The 17,282-nt window shown below is 53.7% G+C and overlaps 1 protein-coding gene across 2 annotated transcripts in view; it reads right to left on the bottom strand.

The window, feature by feature from the left end:
* The window catches only part of TP73 (tumor protein p73), a 58,677-nt gene extending 48,544 nt beyond the window's left edge, over nucleotides 1–10,133 (bottom strand). The window contains exons 1-2 of one of the 2 annotated variants that reach the window (XM_050804591.1): nucleotides 10,042–10,133; nucleotides 9,298–9,418 (exon numbers count right to left, since the gene is read on the bottom strand). In XM_050804591.1, the coding sequence (XP_050660548.1) occupies nucleotides 9,298–9,418; nucleotides 10,042–10,106 (186 nt within the window). In that variant the 5' untranslated portion in view covers nucleotides 10,107–10,133. The remainder of the gene's footprint in view (nucleotides 1–9,297; nucleotides 9,419–10,041) is intronic. The other variant, XM_050804678.1, reaches the window with a different exon arrangement.
* Between the last annotated feature and the right edge of the window lie 7,149 nt (nucleotides 10,134–17,282).

Here is a 17,282-nt window from a genome sequence, read left to right as displayed (position 1 = left end):
ACCAGACCGGAAAATTCGACCCCTGACCTAGCAACTGATATTATCTACAGATTATAGAAAGACATTGTAAAACTTCCCAGTCTGTTCTGTTTCACTCTGACCACCGGTGCATGCAGCCCCTGTCACGTACTCACTGCTTGCTCCATCGATCACAACCCTCTCACGCAGACCCCCTCAGAGTTGTGAGCTCTTAAAAGGGACAGAAATTGCTCCCTCGAGGAGCTCGGCTCTTGAGACAGGAGTCCTGCTGATGCTCCCAGTTGAATAAACCTCTTCCTTCTTTAACTCGGTGTCTGAGGAGTTTTGTCTGTGGCTTGTCCTGCTACATTTCTCGGTTCCCTGACTGGGAAGTGAGGTGATTGGTGGATGGTCGAGGCAGCTCCTTCAGCAGCTTAAGTCTGCCCTGTGGAACATCCCTGCAGGGGACTCCGACCCGCCCGAGTGAGCGGATCCTAAGCGAGCTCCCGGGTAGGCATTTGCCCTGGTGGGACGCCTCCCCAGAGCAGTGCGTGGCAGGCCCCCGTGGAGGATCAACGCAGTGGCTGAACACCGGGAAGGAATGGGTACTTGAAATCTGGACATCTGAAATATGGTAAGGCTAGTCTTGAGAAGTTGCCCACTCCATTTGAGTGGAAGCGTGGCCTGATCACCCATGGCGTGCCTTTATCGGCACTTTGGTTTTGGTTTTGGTTTTGACTTGGTTTGAATTGCTTGACAGGACTGGTCTTAGGAACTTGCCTACTCCATTTGAGTGGAAGCGTGGCCTGATCGCCCATGGTGTGCTGTACCAGCACTTTGGTTTTTGTTTTGGACTTGACTTGGATTGTTTGATGCTTTGGTTTTGGTTTTGACCTGGCTTGGATTTCTGGATATTCTGATTTTGGTTTTGATTTTGGTTTAGTATAAACTGCAAAAGTGTGCATGTGCCCTTTTTACCTGTTCCTTGTTTTGCAGGGTGTGTGTGGTGTGAGCGTGGTGTGAGCGTGGTGTTTTGTCTTGAAGAAGCATGGGTCAGGCACAAATAAGCCCACCCTACTAGGAACTATGTTGAAAAATTTCAAAAACTGATTTAAGAGACTATGGAGTACTATGACACCAAGAAAACTTAAAACTTTGTGTAAGATAGACTGGCCAGCATTAGAGGTAGGTTGGTCATTAGAAGGAAACCTGGACAGGTCCCTTGTTTCAAAGGTATGGCACAAGGTAACCTGCAAGCCAGGGCATCCAGACCAGCTCCTGTATATAGACACTTGGTTACAGCTGGTTTTCGACCCACCGCCCCCAACACACAGTGGTTGAGAGAACAGCAGCATAAGCAGCTGGCAAAGGCAAGGAAAGACCAGCAGAGAGAGAGAAAAGAAAGAGACAGAGAGGAAGAGACAGACAAAGAAGGAGTCAAGGAGAGAGAGAGAGAGAAAGAGAGAGGCAGAGAGAGAGAGAGAGAGGAACAGACAGAGGCAAAAGGGAAGTCAAAGAGAGAGAGACAAAGTCAAAGAGGAAAAAGACAGAAAGAGATATACAAGTAGTGAAGAAAAAAAAAGTCATCTATACCAATTCTAAGTTAATTTGGACAAAACAAGGTCTTACTAATAGCAAAGGATAATTAAAATCCCAAACTTACAAGGTTTTCAACAAAAGTAAAGTTTGCTAAAAGTTAACAGTGTAACATGTATTATAGTAACTTCCATTTTTGTGGCCTTAGACAGTCTAGTCCACAGACATAAAAAAATGTTCGCTTTGGAAAAGAATGGTTATCGTCTTCGGAAAAAAAGGGGGGGTGGAACTTATATAAAAAGAGTGTTATATGGTAAATTCTTGTCTTGAAATAAATTAACTGGTTGTTTAAAGAAAGAAATGTTTGTAATAAGTCAGAAAGTTAAGGCATGTCGAAAAATTGCCTGTAAAAGTTGTGAAACAAAAACAAAACTTATAAAAAAAAAGTGTGTTAAAAAAGAATTTATGCAAGAAATGTTGTAAAATTTAAAAGTAACTAGGCCTCCTGAATGTAAAACTTAAAAAAAAAAACAACAGTTTATGTGCAAGATATATAAGAAAAGTAAAATATACCTTTGTTAAAAGAATTATAAGGAGGCATAAGAATATAAATTTTTACCTACATTGAAAGGTTAAAAATATGTATATTTTGTTTTAAAGGTTTAATCAAGTTTTAAAATGTTAATTGGAAAGAAAATTATGTGTGTAAACATTGGCTAAAATTAAAGAGATATCATCCAGTTTTTCTGTAAACTGGACATTAAAATAAAAGCATAGCAGGTTTTTCTTAAAGCACTAACCTGCTCTTTAGCAAAAACTATAAAAGGTTAAAAAGAGTCTATAAAATCTTACCTTATGGTCAGACATTAAAAATTAGATAAATATGTGTACAAGGTTTTATTAAAATTAAGTTTAACATTAATAACACACTAATATAAAGATAAAATTTAACTTATCTGGTATAAAAATCAAACAAAAAGCATTATTAAATATAAAATAGTGTTTAGCTTTCTTTGGTCTAAAAATTAATAAAAATAGGTGCTAAAGGAGATTTCTCAGTAAAAAGGCACTAAGGACTATAAAGTCCACTGCCAAGGTCCCCACATTTAAAACAAAAAGTCAATTTCTTAGAAATTATGTACTTGGTTTATCTTCCACTTTCCTTTCCCTCAAAACTAAAAGTCTTTTAGCACATATACCACTCCTAGAATTTCCGGTAAACCAGCATGAGCCTGAAGATCATATTCTCATTGAAAGGTAGAAGAAAAACTCCAGCCAGCCCGGGAAAGACCCTACCTTGTGCTGCTAACCACCAAGACTGCTGTTCGTACAGCACAGAAGGATGGACTCATCACACCCGAGTCGAGAAAGCGCCACCCCCTCCAGAGTCGTGGGCCATAGTCCCAGGGAAAACCCTACCAAACTAAAGCTAAGAAAAATCTAACTCTTTTCATCTATTCTATTACTCTTTCTTCTTTCCTCGTTCTATTGCTGACCATCTAGTTATTAATATAACCATGTCAACTTCACCTCAAACTATTGCATTTAATGCTGGCCTTGTTATACCCTGTGAGGACTTGACACGTCAAAGACAGTTTTCCACTTCAGAAAAGTACTTCTGTCCCTCCTGACTCTCTTCAGACTGGGCATTAGTAAACTGGGACCATTTAATCCAGGGAGATTTCGATAAAGACCCCAGTGCCAACCAGGAGTCTTGCCCCCCGATGTAGAGCTTTCATGCCATAGTTGGTACAACATGCCATAGTTGCCCCAACTGTTTTTTGTAATTTCCTAAAACCATACATTCATTTTACTAGAGGATCATAGAAGTTAAAGACTTAAAACAAACTTTAGCAATGAAGACAGGATACCAAGATGCAAATGCCTGGTTAAAATGGATCAAATATTCCATCTGCACGTTAAACAAAAGCAATTGTTATGCTTGTGCATATGGCAGGCCAGAGGCCCAGACTGTCCCCTTTTCACTAAGGTGGTCCTTCAGTTGACCAGGTGTAGGCTGCATGGTAGCTCTTTTCCAGGATTCTACAGCCTGGAGTAATAAGTCATGCCAGGCTCTCTCTGCTATATCCCGAAGTCCAGCACCCTGCAGGTCAGCCCCCGAAGGCCATCCAGCCTCCGTCTCCCAACGCTAAATTCACTTCATGTCTCTCACAACAGGGAGGAGACTTAGCACTCCTTGGAGACCTGAAAGGATGCAGTGAGCTTAAGAATTTTCAAGAGCTTATCAATCAGTCAGCAAGGGTTCATCCCCGAGCAGATGTGTGGTGGTATTGTGGTGGACCTTTACTGGGCACTCTGCCGAATAACTAGAGTGGCACTTGTGCTTTAGTCCATTTGGCTATCCCTTTCACCCTGGCATTTCATCAACCAGAGGGAGAAAAAATAAGACATTGTAAAGCGAGAGAAGCCCCTTATGGGTCTTTCAACTCTCACATCTATTTAGATGCAATTGGAGCCCCGCAAGGAACACCAGATCATTTTAAAGCTTGAAATCAAATAGCTACAGATTTAAGTCAATATTTTAGTGGGTGACAGTTAATAAAAATGTAGATTTGATAAACTACATCTATTACAATAAACAGCAACAAGATTTTCATGAGTTAAAGAAAAACTCATGTTGGCCCCAGCCCTGGGGTTATCTGACCTGACAAAACCCTTTACACCCTATGTGTCAGGAAAAAAAAAAAAAAAAAAAAAAAATGGCAGTTGGAGTTTTAACCCAGACTGTAGGGCCCTGGCCAAGGCCAGTGGCCTATCTCTCAAAACAACTAGATGGGGTTTCCAAAGGCTGGCCCCCATGTCTAAAGACCCTGGCAGTAACGGCCCTGTTAGCACAAGAAGCAGATAAGCTAACTCTTGGGCAAAACCTAAACATAAAGTGCCCCCATGCTGTGGTGACTTTAATAAATACCAAAGGACACCATTAGCCAACGAATGCTAGACTTACTAGATACCAAAGCTTGCTCTGTGAAAATCCCTGCATAACCATTGAAGTTTACAACATTCTAAACCACGCCACCTTGCTCCCGATATCAGAGAGCCCAGTTAAACATAACTGTGTAGAGGTGTTGGACTCAGTTTAAACTAATGGGCCCGACCTCCGAGGCCATCCTGAAACATCAGTAGACTGTGAGTGGTACGTGGATGGAAGCAGCTTCTCCAACTCCTGCAAAGTGCCTCTGAAGAAGACGACAAGCCCTGCCCCAGTCACACCCGGAAGCTGACTGACTGTTCCATGCACGGCTGAAGCATGAGGAAACTCATTGCGGGACTCGTTTTCCTTAAAATTTGGACTTGTACAGTAAGGACTTCAACTGACCTTCCTCAGACAGAGGGCTGCTCGCAGTGTATACATCAAGTCACTGAAGTAGGACAAAAAGTTGCGATGGTCCTATTATTTTATGGTCATTATAAGTGTACTGGAACTCTAAAAAGAACTTGTTTGTATAATGTTATTCTATACAAAGTATGTAGCCCAGGAAATGACCAACCCGATGTGTGTTATGCCCCATCTGAGACTCCCATGATCACAGTTTTTAAAATAAGATTAAGAACTGAAGACGGGTGGGGCCTCATGAATGATATGATTAAAGCGTTAGCCAAAACAAAACAAAAAATGTAGGTGCCCAAACAAGTCACCTTAAAATTTGATGCCTGTGCTGTCATTAATAATAATAAATTAAAAATAGGATGTGGTTCTCTTAATTAAAAAAGAGACTATATGGCAAAAATAAGTACATTTATCATGAATTAAGACTATGTGAAAATAAATGTAGATACTGGTCTTGTGTCATTTAGGCTACTTGAATGAAAAAAAAAAAGAAAAAATCCTGTCCACCTTCAGCAAGGGAAAAGTGGCCCTTCTTATACCCGTGGTCCAGGTAACACCTCAGAACTAGTAATAACCAACCCCCTTAATCCTTGCTAGAAAAAAGAGAATGTATAACCCTAAAAACTGATGGAGCTGGACTAGGTCTTCAGGTAAACATCGTGGTTTGAGAAAACGTTTACGAACACTCTCCTGAGCCAGTATATCAAAACTTCTATGATGAATTGAATGTGCCAGTACCAGAAATTCCAGGAAAAACAAGAAATTTGTTTCTGCAATTAGCCGAGCACATAACCCAGTACTCAATGTCACTGCATGTTACGTATCAGCACAAGTGTACTATATGAATCAGTATCGATCTGCACATTATCAATATTGCACAGGAAGACAAAAGTAGCGAAAATAAGAGTGAGAACTCCCACTGATAAAAAGTGAGAGTCTCAAAGGGGGGAAATGAAGGAAGAGAGACAGACCCTCTCATATTGTTTTATACTCAGAAAAAAAAAAAAAAGAAAGAAAAGCGAAACTAAAGGCAGGTAGCCCAGTGCTTACGAACCAGACCCAAAACCAGGCCTGGAGTCCTGCCGATGCTCCTGGCCAAATAAACCTCTTCCTTCTTTAACTTGGTGTCTGAGGAGTTTTGTCTGCAGCTCGTCCTGCTACACTACCCCCTGTCACCCCAACTTCACCAGCAAGGACATGGAGGCTCAGAGAATTGTGGGAGCTTGAAACCATCCATTCTGCCTGTCTCCCACAGCTGTTAAGCAGGTGGCTAAGGCATCCCTCAGACACCCTGTGTACAGTGGGAACCAATCTGCCCACTCGTGATACAGGGAGACCCACGTCCCCCAGATGCAGAAGGCACACCCCACTGCAGAGGACAGGTGTTCCGCACTCAAGCACTGTGCCTGCCCGAGCTGAGGCCCCTTTGCTGGATGAGTCCCAGACCCGCCCCCGAGTATGGGAGCGGCCAGAGGCCACCAATACCCAGGGACAAGTGGCCAGAGGGAGCCGCCAGGGGCAGGTGGGGGCGGGTGCACATGCAGCCACTTCCACAAGCAGGCCCCCCACCTGAGCCACGAACTCAGGACTGTCGGAAGCCCCAGAAACATCCAGCACCAGAACCATCTGTCTGACCCCAGGCTGGGCCTGTGTGGTGTTTCTTGTTCAAGGTCACCAGCCTCGTGGTGGGGCTAGAACTGGGCCCCTGAACTGCAGATGGCAGTTTTCTGGGGGGCACTCAGAGTCCCACATGCCTGCATCCGCACTGAGCCAGGTTCAGGTCCCTGGACCTGGCAGCACAGCAGCTTCCCTGAGCTCCTGGGCTGAACTTTAAAACAATGCCTCCCAGTTCAGCTCCAGCCCCACTCTGGGATCCCTGGACTCGGCAGGCCAGGGGCCATTCTTAGGGCAGCTAAGCCCTGGGCTCTATGCCAGGCTGCCCGAGCTGGCCAGTTGGCACCCCTTGGAGTCACCCTGTTCTTTGCACCTGGTGCTCCCATGGGGGTCAGGGGTAGGGGACAGCATGCTCTTGGCTCAGCAGCCGCTGTCGTGAGGGGGCTGGGCCCTGGGGTCAGAATGAGGCTTGGCTCTCCCCACACAGGCCTGGGCCAGCCTTTGTTCCAGGGAATACCCCATCTCCGTGAGCCGAGCTGTGCACCTAGGAATTTCATACATGGCTTTGGGAGGAGGCGTGTCACTGCCTGACAGATCCGGCCACCTTGCTGTTTGTGGAGATTCAAGGCCCACCGTCACCCCGTGGCTGGGGAGTAGCACGTTCCAGCAGGTGGAGGCTCGGACCAGATCCTGATGTGGAGCTCAGGAAACCCTCGGGGGCTGCGGGGGGACAAGCATTTCCCACCCACAGGAATGCAGAACTGCTCCTTCTGCCTCCCTGAGCCCAGGTCCTCCTCCTGACGCAGGGCGGGTCTGTGCCATCTTAGGGGCCTTCTGCCCTCTGCAGGGGGAGTGGGGGCTGAGCAACCTGGGGTCGGGAGGCTTCCGGATCTCAGGGGACAATCTTATGGGTCTTCCTCCCTCCCTCCCTCCCTGGGATCCAGCAGCCAGTTCCTGCCCCTCCCCAGATTGGAGGACACAGATGTCCAGAAGGGGACGTGGAGGGGGTGGGGTCAGGACCCTTGTCCCCAGAGAGCAGCTGACAGAATTGTTCCAAAGGGAGAGAGGGGAGAGGTCACAGTCTCACTTTCTTGCACTACCCAGCCCCATCCCCAGCCCACCCTTTCCCAGCATCTGCCTCAGTTTCCTCGCCTGTAACATGGGACTAGACACGTGCGGAACACTGTCGAGCGTTTCCACTGGGACGGTCTCCTGAGCAGGGGTGGGAGGGCAGGGGCGGGTGGTCGAACCCGCAGATCCAGGCTGAGCAGGGGTGGGAGGGCAGGGGCGGGCGGTCGAACCCTCAGATCCAGGCTGAGCAGGGGTGGGAGGGCAGGGGCGGGCGGTCGAACCCTCAGATCCAGGCTGAGGGGCTCCTCGGAGGAATGGACCCCCCTGGCGCTGTCGCCTTCCAGAAGCCCCCCACCCTGGGGCTGCCGCTGCCCAAGGAGGTGACTTCTCTGGCCCCACATGGCTCTGTGCCAGCCCAGCATTCGCGATGGAGACAGAACGGGCAACATGGCACCTCCGCCTCCCCCACCCCACTACACTCTGCTCCTTCCGACTGGAGCCCCACGGCCCCCACTCCCTCCAGTGCTCAGGGTGGCCTGTGCCTCAGACAGTCATGCGCAGGGGCAAGGGAGGGGCTCCAGCTCCTGGAATGGGGACTTGAGGGAGGAGGAGGGTCAGGCTGGGTGCCCTCAGGCCCCCAGAGGCCTCCCTCCCTTGCGGGCTGAGCGTAAGTGAGGGAGGACCGACCCTGCCCCAGAGGCGCTGTTCCGGGTGCGTGTGTCTCCCTGTAGTTCACGTAGTTCGGGCTGTTTTTCCCGTAGCCGCGCACAGCTTCCCCACCTAGGAATCCCTGGGCGGGGCCGAGCAACCAACGAGTCCAGCGGGGCAGGCCCGGGGTCGGAATCTTTGCCCTCTCCTTGTGTGTGGTACCCACCTGCCATCCACCTCCTGGCAGAGTCGATGCCTTGCTAGGGGCGGCCGGAGAGATAGGCAGGAGCGTGGCTCCCACCAGCTCCCACAGCCCGGCCTTTTCCCCCAGAGAAGCAGCCAATGGGGCAGGGCTTGAGACTCCCAGGAATGGGGGAGCCTGCCAAGATGGGGTGCCGGAGGCCTCACTGACCCTGTCTGCCCCCTATCCAGTACTCTTCGACTGGAAACAGTACCTCCATCTTCCTTTGGGGGGTCCTGTGTGGGGAGGCCTGCCCCACTCCATTCCATCCTCACCCTGTTCCAGGGATGGTGCAGCCCAGGCCAATCAGAGGCACAGAGCTGGCTCAGAGATGGGCCCCTGACCACATTCAGATCAACGAGAGGCAGGACTGCTAGACTATGGGAAAAGAGGGATCTCCTCTCCACAGGGATAGGGCATGCTGGAGCAGCCTGGTCCTCTTCACTATGAGTGGAGGGGCTGCCTAAAAACAAAGCCACTGCAGGGGAAAGCAGGCCAAGAGACTGAGCGAGGCAGCTGTGAAGCACCTGGACCCAATTGTGCCCGAAGTCCTTTTTATACCTGGATCCAGCTGTAGAAGCCCTTCTTACACCTGGACCCACCCATGTCCAAAGCCCTTCCTACACCTGGATCTAGCCATGCCTGAAGCCCTTCCTATACCTGGATCCAGCCTGCCTGAATCCATTCCTATCTCTGGATTGACAGTTACATGAGCGGATACATTTTCTCCTTTGCAATTTGAAGTGTACTGAGTAACGCACAGGGGAAGCTGTACAATCAAGAGGCTATCTCCTGGTTCTGCCAGGCTCCCAAGACAGGACAGGCCACATTTTCTGCCCCCACTCCAGTCCTCTACAGAGGGCAGTCCCCCACTCACCATGACAGATGTGGTCATGCCCTCTAGGTGGAAGACGTCCATGCTGGAATCTGTGCCGCCCACCACCTCATTATTCCCCCGGCTTGACTGGGGAAGGTCGAAGTAGGTGCTGTCTGGTTCCCTGGGGCAGGGAGAGGAAAATAGAAGCTGTCAGTCCCCAGTCTGGGCGTCACCCCCATACCTCCCAGGCCCAGAGCTCAAGGATAGCCTGAGACTCCTGGTGAGGCCTATGTCTCCTGCCCTTCCCACTCCCTCTCATGCCATCTCTGTCCTCCACCTGCTCCTCCAGGGCTGCTGTGAGTGCCAGAGAGGCAGAGCCAGTCATGGCCTCTGTTATTCTGGGCCTCTGCTGGCCATGGGTCCTTTCCAAACCTGGGAAAAGAGTCTGAATTTTGGTCCTGCGTCCCCAAGGTAGGCCTAGGGCAGTGGTCTCCCTTCCCTGCCCCTCTGACCCAGCCCTGTCCCCAAGTCGAGGGTGGCCAAGGTTAGCTGAAGACCAGTGTGGAGCTACCTCTTCTGCTCTGGTCCAGTCAGCCCAGCGAGGGTGTTCAAGGCTAGTCCAGAATCCCAGAGAAGGTTGCCAAGGTTAGCCCAGAGTCCCAGTGAGGGTGGCTGGGGCTAGCCCAGAGTCCTCCCGGGGCCACCCCTCCTGCTCTGGCCCAGTTAGCCCAGCGAGGGTGGCTGAGGCTAGCCCAGAGTGCCTCCCAAGGGAGCCCCCAGGTCTGGCCAGCCGAGCGCACTCACAGAGAGCTCCAGAGGTGCTCAAACGTGGTGCCCCCATCGGGGGAGGTGGTGGTGGACTGGGCCATCTTCCTCACACCGGCCTCCGAGGGCAGCTCGCTCTGCAGGAAGGAAAGAGTGACACCTGAGCGTCCTGGGAACTTCTGCTCTGTCCTCCTGTGACAGCCTCGGCGGGGGCGAGGGTGGGGTGGGCAGCAGGCAGTTGGGCCTGCCTGGGACATCCCTCGAGCACTGGCAGGTGCCCCCGCCTCACCCTCCCTATGCCTTCTCCACTGTCATTTTGTCCACCCCACTCCCTGCGGCTGGAAACTGAGGGCCAGGTGGGCAGCTCTGCCTTGGAGGTGGCAGGCCTGGATCAGACCTATCCGCAGGGGTGCCCTGGGCAGGCAGGTGCTTCTCAGAGCCGCCGCCTCGGAAGAGGGGGTGACAGCAGCACCTGCTCCTGGGGCTGCCTTGAGGGCCTTCGGGAGAGCAGACTCTTTGAGATGCTTGGGCTGGGACAAGCGTGTGAGGCCTGTGGTCTGTTATGATCCACTGTGTCTAGGTTTGGCCTGGAGGATGCAGCCAGGTTTGGGGTCTCCCTGATGCCTGGGACCTGGAGGTGGTTCAGGTTCCAATCGCCCCATCTGGGGAACAGCGTGTGCGAGGGATGCCCTGGAGGCTGCAGCCGAGCCCCAGGCCAGAGCTTTGCTGTGCCAACTGCTGGGGGACACAGACGTCCCCTGACCTTCTGAGCCAGGGCTCCTCCCTGCACCCCAGCCCCACAGGGAAGGCTGGCCAGGCTGGGAACGAGAAGCTGCCCTGTCCTGGAGCCAGCCATTGCCTGGGTGGTCACGCCTTGAGAAGGAGACACCCAGGGAATGGGGAGCCCTGACCCGGCGCCCATCCGCTGGTCTTCATCGCCACCATTGCTCCCTGAGAGCCCCTGTGTCCAGCTCCCAGTGGCCCTGGACCCCCATGAGGAGGTAGCAGTGTCCAGGTGGGGCACAGCTGGGCTCCCTTTTCTATGCTGAGGGGGAGAGGACAGGGAAACCCTAGCCCACCCTGCCCATAGCCCCCAGCCCTGACTGAGGTGGCCTCTCCCCTGGGCCAGCCTCCTAGGTTCTCGGTGAGGTGCCATGGGACAGGCTTGGCCACTGCCCTGCAGTGCTCAGGCAGGCAGGCCTGGACCTGCCCACAGCCAGCGGGGGTGCAGGCCATGGCCTGGAACCTGTCGCTTTTGCCCTTCCCCAGGCAGGCGGGAGCTGATAGAAGCCCGTGGCACGCTCCTGGGCCACCACATGCCAGGCCCTGGAGAAATGGCACGGGCCAGGCTGGGGTGTGGCCAGTGAGCCATGATGGCCTGGGACAAGCAGCTTAGAGGGTGCTGGCCCACGCCACCTCCCCCCAGGTGGACGTGACCACTCCACCCACTTTTCAGGAGCCCCAAGGCTCAGAGGGGTTAAATGACTTGCCTGAGGTCACACAGTTGGTGGTGAATGTCCCAGGGGCTCTTTCTCAGAATTGGAAGTTAATTTGGTTGCCCTGCCCCACCTCCCTTCACCATCATGTGGCCAGGCAGGTGTGCCCTTGCAGGCCTCCGATCCTGGGCTGGGCTGGGCTGTCTAACACCCCAGTGGAGCTGAGGGTGTGCATGGGGACTGCACCATCCTGTTCATTTAAAATGGGAGGACGTGACAGGAAGCAGAACCGCAGGCCCAGCTGAGGCTGGCACAGGGCCCCGGGGGAGGGCAGAACCTGCCCGTGCCCCATGGTGGGTCCGTTTGGGCTGAGCAGTATGAGTGGGGTAGCCTCTTGGTGCAGGTGTGTGGACCAAGGCTGGGTGGGAAGGAGTGAGGGGCCCCAGGCACGTGTCCCGAAGGACAGGAGCACTGGAGGGGCTGGACTGGGAGGAAAGAAATTCCCTCAGATCCAAGAGGACAAGCCTGGGAAGGTTTTGCCGCCAGAGGCCACTGGGTCACATCCCCTTCATTTTGCAGATGGGCCACCTGAGCCCAGAGACGGAAATGGACTTGCCACGCACAGTAGGTGGGTGACAAAATCCCAGCTCCCTTCACAGCAGCACCATTCCCGGTAGCTGAACGGTGCACGTAGCCCAGATGCCCATCAGCAGTGGGCCAGCCATGTGAGACATGGTGCCAGCAAACAATGGAACATTGAAAAGGAACAAAGCTCTGACGTGCTACAGCGTGGGTGAGACCTGAAAACCTCATGCTCAGGACACATGACCTCATCTGTCAGCCTGTGAGCTGTCCCCTCCCAAAGGCTAAAGTGGGACAAAGACAGAGAGAGACAGAGACAGAGAGACAGAGAGACAGAGAGAAGCAAGGACAAAGAGAGACAGGAACTGGTCAGTGAAACATTATTCATGATCTTATGCCTGGGACATGGGCATTGGCTGCATTTTCAAGTCAGCATCATTTGAATTCCCACTGAAGCCACACCCTCTCTTCCCACCGAACCCTGAATGAGGAACAGTGACCCTTCTTGTTGGCGCGTCCCTGCCTGCTGGAGACCCAGCTTCCACACCCCCGACCAGCATCCACTGTGCACTGCAGGACACCAGCTTGGCTTCTTGTCCCTGCCTGGGCACGGGACAGAGGCCAGCGAGCGTGGTCATGGGTCCCCGGTCCCACCCACCCAGCCCTCCGGGCCCACAGGACAGGCCACCACCAGGAGCGTGTGGGGTGGGAAAGGGGCTTTCTCTGCACCATGAGTTGGGTCCCCAAACATCCCCCAGGCCTATCTGCCTGAGATGTGGGCAGTGGGCCTCCAGGTGCAGGCGTGTGGACCGGCCAGCAGCCCTGGGCAGATGCATCTTCCAGGACACCCCTCCCCACGGTGGGGCTGGGGCAGGGCCCAGGAATCTGCACTTTTAAGAAGCCCCCAGGGGAGTCATGAAGAGCCTGGGACAGGACCCCCGAGGAGGACACTGTCATGAAGGCCGGCCTTGCCACTGCCCGGGGTCCTGCTGCAGCCACTGGCCTCCCCCATGGGAGTCAGGTTCCTCACCTCATCAGTCAAAACCAGGACCCGGAAACCTGCCCAGACTTAAAGCACATGGAGGAACTGGAACCAGAAGCCACCAGATGCCTGATTCCCAACTTCCTGGGAAAACGCCAATGCTGGTAGCATTGGCCCCAGGGCCCCACAGGAACACTGGTCACAGGCACAGGAGCCAGGCAGGGGCTCCCCCAGTCGGCCTCACACACGTGACCGGCTCTGTGGGCATCTGGGAGTACCGGGCACGAGGAACAGGAAGCACTGTTGCGGGTGCAGGGAGGCTGAGTCCCTCTCTGCGCGGGGGCAGGGGGAGTGTGTGCCCTCTGCCCACAGCCGCCTTTCAGGCAAGGATCCCAGTGGCGAGAAAAATAAATCAATTCTAAAACAATGGCCTTTAAATTAAATCCGGTTTTCCTGACCATGTGCCTTTTAATTTGAAAGTTCATTCACAAGGGGAACACAGTTCTGGGGCAAAATGGAAATTGCTTTTGAAACATTGCCAATTATGTTAAAAATCATGTGTATCAATGGGGAAAAGACACCAATTTCATAAGATATCTTTAGGAAGTTTTATTGACATCGTAAGATGCAAATACATTATTGGAAGTGTAAGTTTTTCTTTTCTTTTCTTTTTTTTTTTTTTTTTTGAGACGGAGTCTCGCTCTGTCACCCAGGCTGGAGTGCAGTGGCCGGATCTCGGCTCACTGCAAGCTCCGCCTCCCGGGTTCACGCCATTCTCCTGCCTCAGCCTCCCAAGTAACTGGAACTACAGGTGCCCGTCACCACGCCCGGCTAGTTTTTTGTATTTTTTAGTAGAGACGGGGTTTCACTGTGTTAGCCTGGATGGTCTCGATCTCCTGACCTCGTGATCCGCCTGTCTTGGCCTCCCAAAATGCTGGGATTACAGGCGTGAGCCACCGTGCCCAGCCGGAAGTGTAAGTTTTTCTATGAAGATTTAGTCTAGGAGGAATGGGCTCGGTGGAGTGGTTCATAACTGTAATCCCAACACTTTAGGAGGCCAAGGAGGGAGGATCACTTGAGCCCAGGGGTTTGAGACCAGCCTAGGCAACATAGGGAGACCTCAGCTCTCCAAAAACTTAAAAAAAAAAAAAAAAAAAAAAAAAAAAATGGCCAGGCGCAGTGGCTCATGCCTGTAATCCTAGCACTTTGGGAGGCCGAGTCGGGCGGATCACAAGGTCAGGAGATTGAGACCACCCTGGCTAACACAGTGAAACCCTGTCTCTACTAAAAATACAAAAAATTAGCCAGGCGTGGTGGCGGGCACAGGTAGTCCCAGCTACTCGGGAGGCTGAGACAGGAGAATGGCGTGAACCCGGGAGGCGGAGCTTGCAGTGAGCCGAGATCATGCCACTGCACTCCAGCCTGGGCGACAGAGCAAGACTCCGTCTCAAAAAAAAAAAAAAAAAAAAAAATTAGCTGGGCATGATGGCATGTGCCGGTGGTCCAAGCTACTCAGGGTGCTGAGGATGGAGAATCACTTGAGCCCAGGGGCTCAAGGCTGCAGTGAGCCATGATTGCACCACTGCACTCCAGTCTGGGCAACAGAGCTAGAGCCCAGCTCTAAAAAAAAAAAAAAAAAAAAAAAAAAAGGGAAAGGAAGGAAGGAAATGAAATAAGTGAGTTCTCAGTTGTAACGGGGGCGTCCAGTGTGTATTCGCACAGGTCTTGTAGTGGAAGGCTTTTCCAGTTTAGAAATGTGTGGCCACAGCATTTGGGGGTGGCCACTGAGGAACTGCTGGCCGGCAACCCCCAGCCCCGGCACCATCAAGTCAGGGCACAGAACTGCAAAGGACAGTTGTGCTGGGCGTTCCTGGTCACGCTGTAGCCAGGCCATAGGCTGCGGGCACAGCCAGGAAGCAGGGCACCTTGTCCCTGCCCCAGCCCTACCCCAGTTTCCGTGAGGCCTCAGACAAGTCCCCTCCCCTTGCCAGGCTGGAAAGGTGACCAGCGTTCCAGGTCCTACAGTGACCACAGCAGTGGGAGCAGGACAAAGACCAGTCACCGAGGGCCCTCCAGCAAACCCAGACCTCAGCCTGCTTGGATCCTCAACTCTAGGGGCCGCTGCACCAGCTGCACCCCAGGGAGAGCCCCCTGCACCGGCTGCACCCCAGGGAGAGCCCCCTGCACCGGCTGCACCCCAGGGAGAGCCCTCACACACGTGTGACTCTGAACAGGAAGAGGCTCACACCAGCAGTTACGCCCCCAGAGAGCACAGGTGGGCTGGTGAGCGGACTGTGTGGCCCAGAACACTAGCCTGCCCAAGCTCCCTGGGGCTGAAAAACAGGCTCTCTGCCGACTCCTTGGTTTGACTCAACCTAGGGGTTCTCACCAGGGACAACTCCAACCCAGGGGATGTTCCCATCTGGGAGCATTTTCAACAGGGTCAGAGGGTGCTGCGGAACCTAGTGTGTGAGACAGGGATGCTGCTCAGCAGCCTACGTTGCTTAGGGCAGCTGCCCACAGCAGAACGCACACCCAGGTGTTGGGGCCACGGTGGAGAGGGGGTGCTGTGCCATCGCTCCAAGCTGAGGTTGGCCGGGCACTTTGCAGGGCCCCAGGCTCACACAGCAACCCTGCCCCAGTCAGGGATGAGGAGGTAGAGGCTGGGAGGCCCAGTGGCTCGCCCAAAGCTACCGAGGGCTGAGGAGCTGGGACTCCAGCCAAGCCCGGGTCCTCTGATGGCCTGGCCGCACCCGAATGGTCCCCTCTGCCCTGTGGGGAGGAGTCCGCAGCCCATGAGGGGCTCTCAGGCTCTCTCATCTCACCCTGCCCACCACCTCTGGCCTTGTCTTCCATAGCTTCCCATGAAAACCACAGCCCCCTGTCCCCATGCCCTGTCCCAAGCATTCCCTCCCTGTCCCCAAGCATCCCCTCCCTATCTCCCATTCCTCTGTCCCCTCCCTGCTCCCCTGTTCCCATAGGTTCTTTCCCTGTCCCCTTTCCCTTTGCCCCCTAGCTCCCCATCCTCTGTCCCCTCCCTGTCTCCGTCCCTCTGTCCCTCCCCATCTCCTGTCCCTCTGTCCCTCCCTGTCCCTTGTCCCCATAGGTCCCTGCCCTATCCCCATGGGTCCCCTCCCCATCCCCTGTCCTCAGTCCCCACATGCCTGGCTATGTACTCTCTGTGTTCAGCCTTTGTCCACCACCTCCTCCCCACCCTGCCCATCTCACCCCTATCCCTCCAGGCCAGGCCAGGACCCGGCCTCCTCCAGGAACCCCGTCTCCGGTTGACAACCCATCCTCTCCCCTCACCACCTGACAGGAGGTGGGAGCACAGACACCTCCTGGGCCATGGGCCCACAGGTAAGGCCTAGTCAGTTCTCCCACCCCTTCCACCTCTGCCCAGGCCTAGGGCAGACAGGGCTCCACGACCACCTCAGATAAGTCAGGACACTCCACCCCGACTGAGCCCACTCTGGAAGAGGCACTCCCCATGGGGACACCCACTCCCGCCTGCAGGGGAACTGGCCGCAGGGCTGCTGTTACCCACCCACCCCTCAGTGGAGCTCTGAGACCGAGCCATCCGCACTCAGCCTGGGCAGGAGCCGTCTGCCCCGTCTGGCCCGGCAATCCCGGACGCTGGCTCTTAAGGGGTATCACAGGAGGGGTGCAGGGTGTCCTCCTCCATCCAGGGAAGAGGGAAAAGCCCCGAGGAGCTCCACCCGCTCTGGGCCACCCCTAAAGCAAACAGCTCAATGCGCTTCTGATTCCGGTGCTTCCCCATCCGCCAATGATTTCATCTGTTATTTCAGCAAATCAATGGATTCCAATCTGAAGTGGTGAAGAAACCTGAGGCCACTGTGGGAGGAGACAGCCTCAATCCCCTTGTGCCCTTTACCCAGGGACTCAGGCAGAAGGTCCCAGGACCCAGAACCCAGAGAGCCCCCGCCTGGGCAGAGGGGTCGGGTGGTCAGCGCTGGCCCTGTGTGAGACAGCGGCTCTCCCAGGCAGCGGCCCCGCCGAATTCCTGCAGGGCGTCATCAAAGTCCAGAGAGGGGCCTCACTCTCCCTTCCCACTACCCCGAGAAGAGGGGCCACTCTCACGTGGTGGGCTGGGGCCAAGGACAGGGGTCCCCTGGAGTGAGGGCCAGGAGGGCCTCCCTCTCACGGGTGAGGTCCTCTACCAGCATTGCCTGCCCCTCCCAACAGAGGCCAAGGACCATGTGGCCTCCCTCTGTCGGGAGTGGGTGGGATGGGGCCAGACCCTTCCGCCAGGGTTGCCA

Source organism: Macaca thibetana, chromosome 1, assembly GCF_024542745.1.
Source record: "Macaca thibetana thibetana isolate TM-01 chromosome 1, ASM2454274v1, whole genome shotgun sequence".
NCBI classification, from domain to species: Eukaryota; Metazoa; Chordata; class Mammalia; order Primates; family Cercopithecidae; genus Macaca; species Macaca thibetana.
This window is presented reverse-complemented; position numbering and strand designations above follow the sequence as displayed.